Genomic DNA, 14,922 nt, shown 5'->3' on the forward strand with positions numbered 1-14,922 from the left:
ATGCTTTAGATTTCCCAGCAGCAGTGAGAGGCTCAAAACTGCCCCTTGTCATTTCTCAAGCTTTCTTAGCGTTACTGGAATGGGCAGTAAAAAAGAGGGTGGGAGAGTGGTTCTACATAATAAAACACTGCCCTTTGTTTTTATAGAAATTCCAACTTTTTAACAGAGCTTTCTTATCAATTCCTCCTATCGCCACATGCCTGCCATGTGCTTAGTGCAGATGATATGATGTCCATTTAGATTATTAATAAACAGAGAGGCTATTTCTGTTTCAGTTGGGATTAATCCGAATGTCCTGCCTCTCACCTACACAATCTTGCCTTTAGTCCGGGAAAGAGCCTGCTATTGCTGCAAATACCTCCCCAGTGACAAAGGCTGAACAATGTCTACAGGTTCACTTTTTGTTGTCGTTCTAATGAAATTTAATCCATTTTACATGCCATTTAAGTATAGTTGAGTAGCTAAAACAATTTAAAATAATTTATTCATTATTCTCTGAGGATCTATTTTTCATAAGTGTTTTCTCCTTTTAAATGAAAGTCCCCCATCTCTATATAAGTTATTTTCATCTTTCATAAACAAACCAACCATTTTCTGCCTCCTTACACAAGGTGTTTTCAATGTGATTTTAACTTTCCTTGCTTTATACTGTGCTCTGTTGCACTGATATTCCACAGATTACCAAGTTTGCTTTCGTAGGAACAACAATGAGCATAAACACGATCCCAAACTCGTTTTGGGTGACTCTGGACAATTTTACCAGCTCTGGCTTCATTTCTCTCATCTGTAACAGGCAAGAACAATACTTCCTCATCCTCAACCCTCACAAACCAAAGCGAGATAATGTTTGTAATGGTGATTATTAAAATTGTACAGTGCTATACAAATCTAAGACAGCATAACAATTGCCAGGTTAAGTGGATGCTCATCTGTGATCACGAGAGACTTTTCTGAACTCTTCCTCCAGATTCACTCCTGGAAAGATTTAGTTTCACCCACAAATATTATGGCCACCTCAAGTGATCTGAAGCAGAGAGATTTTGCTATGCATGTCCTCTTAGAACTCATGTATATGAGTCTTTTTAAAAAGACTTTCCCCTCCACTCAGCTCTGAAGGATTTGGCTCTCTGTACCTCTCCATTACCAAACACATCCATTAATTCCTATAATCCCTGGGCGAGGCAGGAATTGTGTGTGTGTGTGTGGGGGGGGGGGGGTCATCATCTCTAAGTAATTATCAGCAATAAGACACTCATCCCAACCAGCCTCCCTTCCCCAGTAAAAACTTGACATTTTTTTCATGGCCTCTAGTAAGGAGATGTATCAACGCTTCATAAAATCTTAAATAAAGGTCAGCCATGGATTTCCATTCACCCATGTTCTTGTTCTTATTTGTCACATTAAAGAAATCCAGTTTGTCAGTCAGGCAGGACTTGCCTTTAACAAAATTATATTTGCTTAAGGTGTTGAGAGATCCTTTCGCCTACCTGGTCATGAAGTGAAAACTGAAGAAACAATTTCCCTCAGAGTTTTGTGCTGGAAATTTCTAAATCTAAAGAAGAGCACGATGAATACCACTAGACCCTTCACTTACTAGTATACTCATCGATTACCAACACGATCCCACATTGCTTCTTTCTTCTCTCTCCCTCTCCATCTCCCTCTCTCTCTTTTGCTCCTGGACCACTTGAGAATAAGTTGAATACACTAGGGCAGGTCACTCCTAAATGCAAAGACCAGGCATTTCCCTCTATAATCACACACATGACACAATTCTATCAGTCAGCAGATATCTTCATTCAGACTTCCCAATGGACTCAGCAATGTCCTTTAGAGCCTTCTCCCCCTGATCTGGAATCCAATCAGAGAATACAGACTGAGGGTACTTGTCAGACTCTTCACTTTTCTTAGTCTTGTTTTCTTTATTAACGAGAGACATTTTTGAAGAGTTCAGTCTGTGTGTTTTGTATAGAAGGTTCCTCAATTTGGTTTTATCGGATTGTTTCCTTATGTTTACATTTAGGTTAATGTTCTTGGTGGGAACATTACAGAAGTGACGTGTCCTTTTCTGTGCATCACATCGAAATGCATTTGCTATCACTGGTCCTAGTACTGGTTTGATCCCTTGGCTATGGGACTGTCTGCCAGATTCCTCTAGTGAATGTACACCTTTGACCCTTTATAATAAATAATTTGTGATTTTGAAATTATGGAAACATTATGGCCCTCCCAACCTTTCAACTAATGCTTTAGCATGCACTGATAATTCTTACTTGAATTATTACTACAGTAATTGCAAAATGGTGATTTTTCTACTATTTCTAATGTTTCTTTTATATCTATTACTTGATGTTTTTCTCCCTCAATACTAATTTTTAAAATGTTTTCAATTAATGTATTTTAGTTAATTACTGTCACTTCATTGTAATGCTCCAATTGTCTCACACTTGGCCAGTGGGAGCCTCTCCCGCAGGACAACATGGTTTTCGAATGGAACCCACTGGCCTTACTGTCGGGGCAGCTCGGGAACCTTCCTCAGGAGGCCTCTGTCCTCTGCCACGTGGGTGATGCTTCATGCAGAGCCACACACTGCCACCCCGAGGCTCTCTGCATTTCCCCAGTGAATGCTTTCCTTTTTGCATTTTTAATTTTTTTCAATTATAGCTGATATTCGATATTATATTAGTTTCAGGTGTATGCATAGTGGCTAGACGTTCATATAACTCACGAAGCTCAGTGAGTGCTTTCTCACTCTGGTGACCCCTTAGTACTAGATAGCTGTCGTCATGTAGAAAATCTGCCACTTTCCCAGAGTCTCCCAAACACAGCCCTCTCTGCCCTGGTCTAGTCCTTCCTCACCTCTAATTCAGACAACCACACAAAAGTAGCCTCAGCTGTATCCTGCATGTGACGTGTACCAAGAACCGAGATGTGGCCACACTTCTTGCGTCTGCCACTCAGTGCCATTAGGGCCTGTGAGACAATTGCTATGAGGATTAAATGAAAACGCCACCTTTAGGATCAGACCTGGCACAAAATAGGGCCACATAATTTGGCACCACTCTGAAGTCTACCTCGTTCCCTCCCTCCCTCCCAACAGCTTACTTTCTAAATCATTGGACTCTGAGAGGTCTAAGAGACAGATGTGATCACATAAACCCCCTGCTAAAACCTTTCCTGGCTTGCTATGGCCAGACTCCTTAGATCAAGCCCACACTCCTAAGCAGGGTGGCAAGTCCCCTTAAAATCCCATAACCTGCCACTCTGGCTTTACCTCTGGCCACAAAACCCACAGGATCACATGCCCAGGCACATCTGACGGTACCTGCTCCCCAGACTCTCTCTCTCACCCTTCCTGTTTTCTCCACCTACAAGCTCTTCCTCTCTCCAATTCCATGTGGCAAACTCCTACACATCCTTTTGAGACTTGGCCCAGACAGCTCCCTCCTCAGTGCAGCCAACATTCCCAGGGGAGTGTGCCACCTTCTTCTTTGCTTCCATGGCAGCCGAGCTGCACACGCCTATGACAGGAAGGGCTGAACAAGTCAGAACGGCCTGCGCGTCACATGTCTGTCATGGCTTCTGGGGGCCCATTTACTAGGGGAGGGGCACTTGTCTTACACATTTGTGTGTCCCAAAAGTGCACACCGCACAGGATGGGTTCTCTAGAAATGTTTGTTCAGGAAATAAGCAACTTGCTTGTTTATCAAAAATGTCACATCTGCAAACTCTCTGCCCCATAATCTGCAAGTGTGACTCTTCTTGTTGATTTTCCGTAAAGAAGAAAAGCATTTAGAAAGTTTGGGGTTTATAAAATCATGCCAAATGCATAGATCAAATGTTAGCTATACGAAAGCAGGAATAATCATGCAGAAATCATAATCAGAAGTATGTAAGAAAAATACACATAAGAGACTAATAAATCTACTAAAACATTAACAGTAGATAGGGCCATGAGTGGTTATAAAAATTTCCCTCTTTTTCTGTATTTTCAATGAATCTATAATGAATGTGAAATTTCTTTAAAATAGAAAAAAATATTTTTAAGAGAAAGAATTTGCACATTTCTTTTTTTAATCCCTGTAAAAGGAAGAGAACAGTGGAGAGAGAAGTGGAGAAGTGGAGAAGAAAGTTGAACAAAAAAAGAAAACTATACTGACATTAAGGAACTGGCAAAGTGGAAAATTAGGTAAAAATCAAGCATTGACAATTTGAATTCCACACAATTCAACAGGATGACATGAAGCTATGTTGGTGCCAGAATATAAGCCATATTCTGAAATATCACTAAGGTTAGCAGGAGCTAATCAGAATATCCTAACTTGTCGGCATGGAGGGCAGCTAGGAACACTGAAGCCTGAGAATGTAAGGAAGAACTGAAAAAGGTTATAAAATCCTCAAGAGCAAGGAGTCTTTTGCCTTGTAGGACAACTCAGGCCAGAAAAAGAGGCTTTTCGGGCTGATGACTGTCCCATCACGGCTCAGCAGTGAATGGAAGGATGCGCTCTGATCGTTCTAGTTTGTGCAATGCAGGAAAACGGACCGTGACAGAAGGGAGTACAGAGGCCTTTCGTTGCTTTTGTATTTTATTGTTCCACTGAACAACGAAATTAATCTCTGATGCCACTCAAACATAACCCTTGTCCAACAGTGGGCTATGTTCAAGTGTGTTGGGAATTTTTTTTTAAACCATGCCTTTCAAGTTCAAGAGAATCATTTCACTGAAAATACCCTGTCAGATTAATGCATTTGCCAGCTGAGTACCTTAGCTGTAACATAACTCCTTTCGAAGGTTTTCAAATCTAAGCTCACCATGGAGACCAAAAAACAGAACCCAAATGCATCTCACTTTAATGCTTAGTCACTAGATTAACTCATACGATTATTACAATGGGCGTGGAAAACTGCATAATTTATTTCTTCTCTTCCATTAGCATCAGGCTGTCAGTGTATGTGGTGTCTAGGGTAGGTTTGTTTGTTTGTTTGTTTGTTTGTTTGTTTTTCTCTCTTTGGGAGTTTGCTAAAACAGAAAGCTTGGAATACCAAAGAATTCTCAAATGTTTCTGCCTCGTTCTTTTAGTTTTTTTCATGGAATCCTAAACAACTGGAAGAAGATGACAAGAGGTTGTTTTGGGGTTTATACACATGTTCTTTGTAGAGAAGCTGGGGTGAGATTAGTGTGGGCTAATCAAGGTACCCAAAACCGGGCAGCCTCCAGTGTAAGCCTGGAACACCCATACACTTCTAATCTAGCAACTGAATACACCTACTTCCCTTTCCCAGTGGGTATCTTTGATGGGAGGGCCACCTTTCACACACGATTATTTCTCCAAGCTATTCCATTCTGTGAAGTGATGAGTACACCACCATCAAATGCATGAACAATAGGGACAATTTTCGTAATTACTATTGTATACTTTTTGGGACATTTTTCTTAGAATCCATGCATTTTAAGGTATTGGCATTAAGGGAAGAATTAAGTATACTAACTATGGGTTTTAATATGATGGCAGAACCAAGTTTAAGTTCACATGACTATATTAAACATTAAGTCCTATTCTAAAGCTCCATTCTCTTTAATTTTATTGAGAACCAACAGACAGGCCTTAAATGGTGTCTCTAATCAAGGAGGAATATCCAATTCTAGAAACGCTGGTCTATTATGTCCTGTCTCTGGTCTTTTCATCCATTCGCACAGCTTTAATACCATCTAGATGAAGACAAATCACAAATATTTAATTTTTAGCTCTGATTTTCCCCTCAACTTCAGACCTATATTGCTAACTGTCCTGAATAAACAAGCACCTCAAACTCTATTTGTTTAACCTGAAGTCATTAACTCCCTTTTCCTCCTTCCCTTGTAAGTATCGCAGTGGTAAAAGCCTTCCTTTCTATCCTCATTCCCTACCTCAAATTTAGTACTAAGTTGTACTGATTCAGCCACTTGAACATGACTCAAATCTGTCTCCTCCTTTCCATCCCTATGGCCAGTGGTTTAGCTCCAGGCCCTTATCACAGCATTTTACAAATGCTGGACAAATAAGTCTAGGGCAGTGGTCAGCAAACTCATTAGTCCACAGAGCCAAATATCAACAGTACAACGATTGCAATTTCTTTTGAGAGCCAAATTTTTCAAACTTAAACTTCTTCTAATGCCACTTCTTCAAAATAGACTCGCCCAGGCCGTGGTATTTTGTGGAAGAGCCACACTCAAGGGGCCAAAGAGCCGCATGTGGCTCGCGAGCCGCAGTTTGCCGACCACAGGGCTAGGGGTTGATGCATGATAATGGCACTGAGCTCTCTTATTTCTGTACAGCATTTCACACCAATAGAACCCTTAGGTATTGCCTTCTTCACTCTCACAACTCCTTCAGACAGATATCAAAAGTGTCATTAGCCTTGTTTTGTCAATAATCCTTCTGGGGTTCTGAGAAGTTTAATGCAACTGCCACACAGCTAGTAAGTGACTGTGCAAGATCATCCTAACCACTGGGTAGTAAGTTCCCTCTCTAGGCAATGGTTCAGAGAGAGGTTGATCAAGATTTCACGGTGAGGATATTGACAGACATCAAATAGAACATGGGGCTGGATGACATTTTGAAAGGTTCCTTTCAATTTTGAAACTCAGCTCTGCGTATACCTCTCGAGTAGACAAAGCAGGTGTCTGGATCTCTCTCTGAAAAAGTGCTACCCTCTCTCCCTAGCCATTGGCCGACCCCTGAATTTTGTAAGCTTGATCTGCCATTCCGAGGGATGCTAACTCTTCTGTCTAGCTTCAGAAGTCACTGTTTCACCGCGAAATGCTCTTGCCAAACAAGTTAAAATGGAATCAAATCAAATTTCCAGAGCCAACATTCTATGTAGGTAAAATATGCAGGAAAGAGGAAGACGTTAATTGACACTAGAAGCAAATAAACAGATATCCAGAATGTGGAATATTCTACAGGACAACTAATCTGATCTCTACAAGTTACTGATGGGGGGAAGGGGGAGGAGGAGGAGGAGAGAAAGAGAAAGAGAAAGAGAGAGAGAGAGAGAGAGAGAGAGAGAGAGAGAGAGAGAGATCCAGAATTAGAGATTTAAGAGATAGAACAACTACTAGTATATGTACTGTAAAGAGATCCTAACTTATACAAACCAAATGTTAAAAAAAGGGGGCATTTTAAGACAATCAAAGTACTCCATGAAATGGTATTTGTTATACCAAATAATTGCTGTTAATCATATTGATATACCAACAGCATTAAAATTATGCAATAAAATGTCCAAAATTTTTAGATGCGTACAAAAGTATGTAGCAATAAAATGACACTGTCTTGGATTTAAAAATATTTTGAAAGGAAAAAATAGACGAAATAAATGTAGCAAATCTTGACAATTATTGAATCTGGATGCTGGGTATACAACAGTACCTTACACCATACACTTGATTCTTTACTTTGGTATACATTTGAAAATTTTCATAATAAAACACTGTTTTCTGAATTCTTTCTCCCAAGAGTCCTATTCTGCAAAACAAGTAATTAGACTTAATGAGTTTTAACTGATAATGTTTGCTGGGGTTTGCTAATATTCCACCCTCTCCTACATACTTGATTTGAAAATTTTCAATTTCCAGAAGACAGTCACAGAGACACAATAAACGAGTGACACATTTGGGTTTGGTTTCTGCATACACTTCCTGGTATTACCTCTGCCTTTACCAAGAAAACCCACAAGCTATTTTTGGTCCCAGATCTTGGGTAGATAAGCTGATGACTAAAGCTGACTCTGTAAGTGCCTATGCTAACAGCCTGCCCTGGCCAGCAGCTGGGCGGAGCTCCTGAGAAGAAACCAAGCCCGAGCCAAATTCCGGAGAAAGGCTACCCAGCATGATGCTGGATCCATTTCCAACCTGTGCTTGGCCAGATCGCACATCTAACTCAACTGGCATGACGTGTTCCTTGGTGGAGAAACTTCCCAATGCACAGACAGGCTTTTTTAAGGAGCTGAACTAAACTTGGGCGAATATCCTAAGCCGTCAGCCTACTACTGAGAACGTACTGCTTAACAAGCCAGGCTCCCAGCAAGGGTCTACACTGGATCCTTCCTGCGACCCAGGAGCTGCAAGGCCAGTGCCTGAGAGTCTCAGAGAATAAAGCAGATGTGAGGCTGGCTTCTTGGTCGGGCGGAAGAAAGAGCAGCACGGGAGGTGCAGAGGTAGAACCGCCGACACAGATGGGGGACACTAAGAACAATTTTTATGATGGCTTCTCCAGAGTTAAGGAAAGAGTGTACTTAGTTTGTAGCAAAATGGAAAGAGCAAAGAAAGAAACTAGCTACCTCTCTGAGCACAATATAAGACTAAGAAAAAGAGGAAACACAGTAAGCAAGTAACTTAAAGTAATCCAAAATTTCAAATGATGAAGACACCACTTTAAAAATCCAAAGTCCATTTTCAGCCCTCTTCCAGGTTCAAGCAGAGGACAAATCTCCCTTCTGGAAGGAAAAGTACAAAGGGATGGAATTGAAAGTGCAGTGGAAAGAAATTATGTCAAACACACTAAGATAGTCGCCCACATGGTCCCCCCAATCAAATCCAGGAAACCAGTCTCTTCTATTTCTTATTGCATCAAAGAGCTTTGATGTAGGTAAACATTTTAAAAACCAAATCTTCTGCTAATTATTTCATGAAGTTCCAATGATCTCCCAAGTTGAAATTACTCCAAGGTAAAGGTGAGGAGTAAGGAATGTTATGTGACCCTAATAGAAAGGTAGAGACAATAAGAGAGGAACGAAGTTTATGTTAAAGAAGGGCTTCTATGCTACTAGAGAAGATCAATACATTTGGCAAAATCTCCATTGTTTGGGAGAAAGGAGAACGCAAGGAGACAGGAACTGGCTCTGCTGTTACAGATTACCACCAAGGAGATTCATAGAAAGAAGGAAAAAAAATCATTTCAAACTGAACTTTCCATCTAAGAGAGGGAAAAGCCATCTAAAAGCTCTTGGATCGGTGTCAAGGGAGAGAATGATATTTTAAAAATCTGGCAGGAAACCAAAGAGCTACACCCACAGACAAAGCTTAACTGCTTCCAGCACACTAACTAGACCACATATTTCCCCAGCTGGGAAGAACTGGCAGGGTTTGGAAACCCTGAGAAGGGTGGGGCTGCCTGGCCATACTGCCTAGTAACATTCCCAGATGAGGGTGGGGGTACTGGCCTGTGTTCTAAAGAAATGTTCACCTTTGGCCTTAATCAAAGGATCCCTGGGCAAGACGAGAAACAAACAAAAAGGGAAATTACAGTGAGGAGTGGTTTACCTTCGGAGAGCAGTTGAAATGCATACCAGGTACTGGGAGTGTAGTTACATACATTGTAATACACCGATACAGGTACAGCGTGCCAACTATGCAGAAAAATCTTCTGCTAATAATAGACCTGGAAAAAGGGAAAAACAGGGCAGACACTCAGTCATGAAATTCCGCAGGTTCATTTACTTTAAAAGTTTTCAGTGATCCAATAAAACAAACCCCAAAAATCTACTTGAGTGCTTGAAATCAGAATGCTACGACTACAGTTAATAGCAGGTTAGGGGAAATTTTTGAGAATGACGTGGTGGGTTTTTTAAAATATTAACTTGCTAAAACAGTTTAAAACATTCTACATTGCTATTCATTAGGCTTCATGAGGCCTTAAACCTGAGTTGACATTCAACTGATGTATAAGTGGCGCCCATGCTGATTGGTCAGAGCCCACTTGGTACCTGTGGTTAAATATTCAGAGTGCCTTTTCTGGCATAAAAGGGGATATTATTTACAAAACCAGAATGACATTAAAATGAGAATTCAAAACTCTTCTGACATTTAATGAGCCAACAATGTTAAACAATTGTATTTGTACATCCCAGAAACTGATTCTCTTAACTGATCTGAGGAAGCAGGATGCCATGAAAAGAGCCTACATGACAGCATCCTACCCCATCTCCCTCTCTGTCTACTATGTGGCCTTGGGATACACCATGGAATGTCTGAGTCACAGTTTCCTAAATTGTAAACCGTATATAACAACATTAGGAAAAATGTATGAAAACTCCCTGCCATACACACAATGGTAGCCAACAAATGTATAGTTTATATGGTAAGAAACAAAATCAGCAAGAATTAGAAATAGATCTCTTTTCCATTTTAAGTTGATTAGTGGTTCTAATGAAATTATTTTTTACATACATGTGAACATGTATGTTGAGTTTGCTAACTCCTCCAAACAACAAATCCCACATAATGAGGTTTACTTTAATTAGATTTCACTGTACAAACTTAACTATATGCTTGGATAAGAATGTCCCTTCCCTCTATCTGAGTCCTGTGGGTCTCCTCTTCCTCAACTTGGGGGGGTTCAAATTTTACTAGTAACTTGGCCTGGGCAACTTGCATTAAATATACAAAGAAAAAGAAACAATGGTAAACTTTCCTCCTAGAATATGGAATGTTGATTACCCTACAAATGTATAGTGTAGTTCTATTTTTATGGGGAATAGATAATCCTACTGAAGCGTGCTAATTGGAGGAGAATTTGAATCATTTATATTTTTTATTTTAATAAGAGAAATAAAATGCTATGTCACTTGTGTTATTAAAAATTAATTAAAAATAACCCATGCTGCCTGGATGGCATGGTTCAGCGGTTGAGCATCAACCTATGAACCAAGAGGTCCAGGTTCGATTCCCGGTGAGGGCACATTCCTGGGTTGCGGGCTTGATCCCCAGTGTGGGGTGAGTAGGAGGCAACCAATTAATGATTCTCTCTCTTCACTGATGTTTCTATCTCTCTCTCCCTCTCCTTTTCTCTCTAAAATCAATAAAAAGGTATTTTTTAAAAATAACCCATGCAACTATATTAGCATTCATCTTTAACTGCACAGTTCATGTGAGTTAAGTCACTTGGGTTGTATGAATAGAGTCTGGGTGTTTTTGTCTCTTTGCCCACATTTCAGAAACTGGGTCAGAACTGCTTATTGTAGAAGCCATCTTATTTTTTTAGTAAAGCTCTATATGCCACCTCCAAGGATGAGAAATTATTCAGCATAAAGCTGTCTTGTAAAGGTATGTGTCTCTAACTTCAAGTATGACGAAAGCACGACATAACTAAACAATGTAAAGAGGGAGATACCAGAGAATAATACTAGCCCATGTCTTAACAAGAACACTTGAAATACAAAAGTTAATTTTCCATTGTAAGACATAATGTCCATCTTTCTTAAAAAGATAATGCCCTCTCTAGCCATCCTACTCAAACAAGTAGAAATTACCTGCAATTTCACTAAACTACATAGAAAACATCTAAGAAACTTGCTAAATCTATATCTGTTCATCTCTTTAGAGGAAGAAACACAAGAAAATGATTGCTATCACTCAATTTTGGTCAAGAATGTGGTCTTAAAAATACTTCGCCTATTTCATAATACCCAAAAGACACACACACACACACACACACACACCAATAGCTATTTTCACATCTTAAATTTGAGTCACAAGAGTAGTAGTGAAAGGATTCAGATATCTATGAATAAGGTGTATAAAAATGAGAAAGGATGAAAAACGGCAAATCTTTTCACAAAAAAAAAAAAATTGGAAAGTAACAAACATTGAAGATTCAGTCACATTTACTATTTGACTTGAAGTGAAAAAGCCAAATGACTTCGTCCCTCTGAATTAATCAGTGCTAACAAAAAACACGTTGGTAAACTGGAGCTGGTTGTTCATAAGAATCTTCAATCTTTGGCATTTACTTAATCTTTTTGAAATTAAGCTTAGAATATCTCCAATGTATAATGCTGAACTAGTGTAAACTTTAAAAAGCAGGATATACAAGTGTTTCAAAGAATTGTATGCAATGAAGGTATTTATTTCATTAATCAAAAAATTTCCCACAGTAGATTTCTTACAGCTTTAAAAAGTTCAAAATGTGTGTAAAACATTTTTTAAAGTGGTTAAAATGAGAGATCCCTGGGCATAATTGCAGGCGACACCATGACACCCAACGACTGAGGGGGAGCCTGTCCCAGAGCTGCTAGAGGCTGAGGCCTGAAGCTTATCCTGTCCTTGAGCCAGTGCCACCTGTTCCCGAGGCAGCCAGGGTGACAGGGAGGGTTTCCCCTTCCTAATCCCCCCAACAGGAGAAGCCCGCCTGCCTATCCTGTCGCCCCAGTGGCCCCTTTAACTTTTTATAAATAGAGACCCTTTTGTTAAAAAAAAAAAAAAATTAAACAAGGGCAACAATGCCACAAAAAAAGCCATAGAAGAATGCTAATGAGATATGACTGGGGAGTAAACAAATGCCAAGAACAAGATGCAGGTTATAATTCTCAAAAGCATAATGTTGTTCTTCTCTATGGGATACATCTCTCCCTCTTTCATGTTAGAAAGAAGCCTAAAAAAAAAAAAAAAAGAAAGAAAGAAAAGGAAAGGAAAGAAGCCTGATGCTCATTTGCTCACACTTGGCAACGGCGGTCACCTCACAGTCACTTGTATTTGGTTCCCCTTATCTATTCTTCTCCTAAGTATTTGAGTAATAGGCTCATTACTACTTTTTCTGAGAGAAAAGAAAAACATACTTATTAAATGTCATTAAAAAAGGAGTATGGATCAGTGTCAGTGTTTTATAGATAACTAGAGGCCCGCTGCATGAAAATTCGTGCACTGAGGGGGAGGGGGGTCCCTCAGCCCGGCATGTGCCCTTTAGCAGTCTAGGGACCCTCAGGAATGTCCGACTGACGGCTTAAGCCTGTTCCCCGTGCGAGGAGCAGGCATAAACTACAGTCTGGCCTCCCTTTGCGGGAGGTGACCGGGCGGGCTGATCAGGGGAGGTGCCAGCGGCAAGCGGACTGCCCTGCCCCCCATTGCCCCTCCGCCACCACTGGTCACCTCCGCCACGCCTCCCCGCCCCCTGATCACCATGGCCTTCCCTCTGCCTGCTGGCACATGCCTTGGCTGGCATGGCACAGCCTGCTTGCCAGCCCTGCCCCCTCCAACTGGTCATTCTGCGATTTGGTCAATTTGCATATTACTCCCTTATTATATAGGACTAGAGGCCCAGTGCACAAAATTCGTGCATGGGGAGGTGTGTCCCTCAGCCCAGCCTGTACCCTCTCACAGTCCAGGACGGCTGGCTCCCAACTGCTCGCCTGCCTGCCTTCCTGATTGCCCCTAACCGCTTCTGCCTGCCAGCCTGATCACCCCCTAACCACTCCCCTGCCAGCCTGATTGATGCCTAACTGCTCCCCTGCCAGTCTGATTGCTCCTAACTGCCCTCCCCTGCAGGCCTGGGTCCCCCCTTACTTCCCTCCTCTATAGGCCTGGTCACCCCTAACTGCTCTCCCCTGCAGGCTTGATCGCCCCCAACTGCCCTCCCTTGCAGGCCTGGTCCCTCCCAACTGCCCTCCCCTGCTGGCCTGATCGCCCACAACTGCCCTCCTTTGCAGGCCTGGTCCCTCCCAACTGCCCCCCCCTGCTGGCCATTTTGTGGTGGCCATCTTGTGTCCACATGGGGGCAGACATCTTTGATCACATGGGGACAGCCATCTTGTGTGTTGGAGTGACAGTCAATTTGCATATTACTCTTTTATTAGATAGGATTATTAAGAATTGTTAGAATAGTATGTTATGTTCAGTTTAGATGACTTTATTTTTATATATTATTTTTATTTTTTAAATAGGAAAAAGTACTCAGAACCTGATTAAATACTATAAAAAAGTACTTAGAACCAGATTAAATGCTATCAAAATTAGAATAGTAACACTACACTATTTTCACATTTGTTACAATGCAGTGGAGGGCATGAGGTCTGGGAGGAAATAGGGCCGGGTCTGACAGGGCCTCATTGGTCAACATAAGAACTTGCACCTTAAAGCTCTAAGAGGTGGGAGAGGAGTGACATATGGTACACCAACTTACTCTTACAGTGACACACTCTGTCTGCCAGGTTGACAAGTGACTTAAAGGAAACAAGATGGAGACAGAGCAACCAGCAGGAGGTTCCTACAACAACCCAGATAAGAGATGATGGGGTTCTGGTTTGACCAAGGGCAGCAACAGAGGTGGTGAGAAGTGGTGGATTAACAGACAGACCAGATGTGGGGTGGAAGCAAATATTAAGAACAAACCAGGATGTCTGGCCTGAGAGAACAGAGAAGCCATCTACTAAGATGGGATGGGAGTGGCACAGGTTTGGGTACCAGAGGGATGTCAAGGACTCCGTCAAGTGCTTTGTACACATTAATTCACTCAATCTGCACAACAACGCTGAGATAGACACTGTTTTATCATCCCATTTTGTAGGCGAAGAAACAGTGCTACTACAGAAATTAAGACACTTGACCCAATTCTCCCAGAAGGTGGCTAGGGACAGAATGTTCTTAAACTAGTGAGATTTGCAGTATAACTGAATGCTTAACGGCTGACAGGCTGGTGGGGGACAGATGTGGTGATGTCTAAATCAGATCTCCAATAATTAAACAGACATCCATGATGGTTTTTTAAGGAAAGAGGGAAGATAATCCCTGGGCACGCTATAAAAAAGAAGGCATATATGATACCATTTAAAATTATACACATATATAGGTTATTAATACAGGCACACACAGAGAAAATATCAAAAGGGATATTATCATTACCATGTATCTCTGGCAACATGATAAGTAACTTTTTTCTTTTTGTTTACTTTGTCTTCTAATCTGCCTACAAGCAAGAAGAATTACTTAGCTTTCTTTGGTGTTATAAATAAAAATTAACTCAGACAAACTACCTATGTTTTTTATTTTTTTTTTTTTTTTTTTTTTTGCTTTCCCCTTGTAATTATTTATAATAATTTAAAAGCCAAATTGCTTTAATTACTGAATTTAGGGTGAATCTATTTTCCCTACAATTCCTAGGACTATAC

At 40.9% G+C, this 14,922-nt stretch overlaps 1 protein-coding gene across 6 annotated transcripts in view; it reads right to left on the reverse strand.

The window, feature by feature from the left end:
* SGMS1 (sphingomyelin synthase 1) overlaps nt 1-14,922 on the reverse strand; it is a 251,170-nt gene that overhangs the window by 9,832 nt on the left and 226,416 nt on the right. For all 6 annotated transcript variants that reach the window (XM_054729295.1, XM_054729296.1, XM_054729297.1 and 3 more), the window contains one exon: nt 9,305-9,422. In XM_054729295.1, the coding sequence (XP_054585270.1) occupies nt 9,305-9,422 (118 nt within the window). The remainder of the gene's footprint in view (nt 1-9,304; nt 9,423-14,922) is intronic.

Source organism: Eptesicus fuscus, chromosome 17 (genome assembly GCF_027574615.1).
Source record: "Eptesicus fuscus isolate TK198812 chromosome 17, DD_ASM_mEF_20220401, whole genome shotgun sequence".
NCBI lineage: Eukaryota > Metazoa > Chordata > Mammalia > Chiroptera > Vespertilionidae > Eptesicus > Eptesicus fuscus.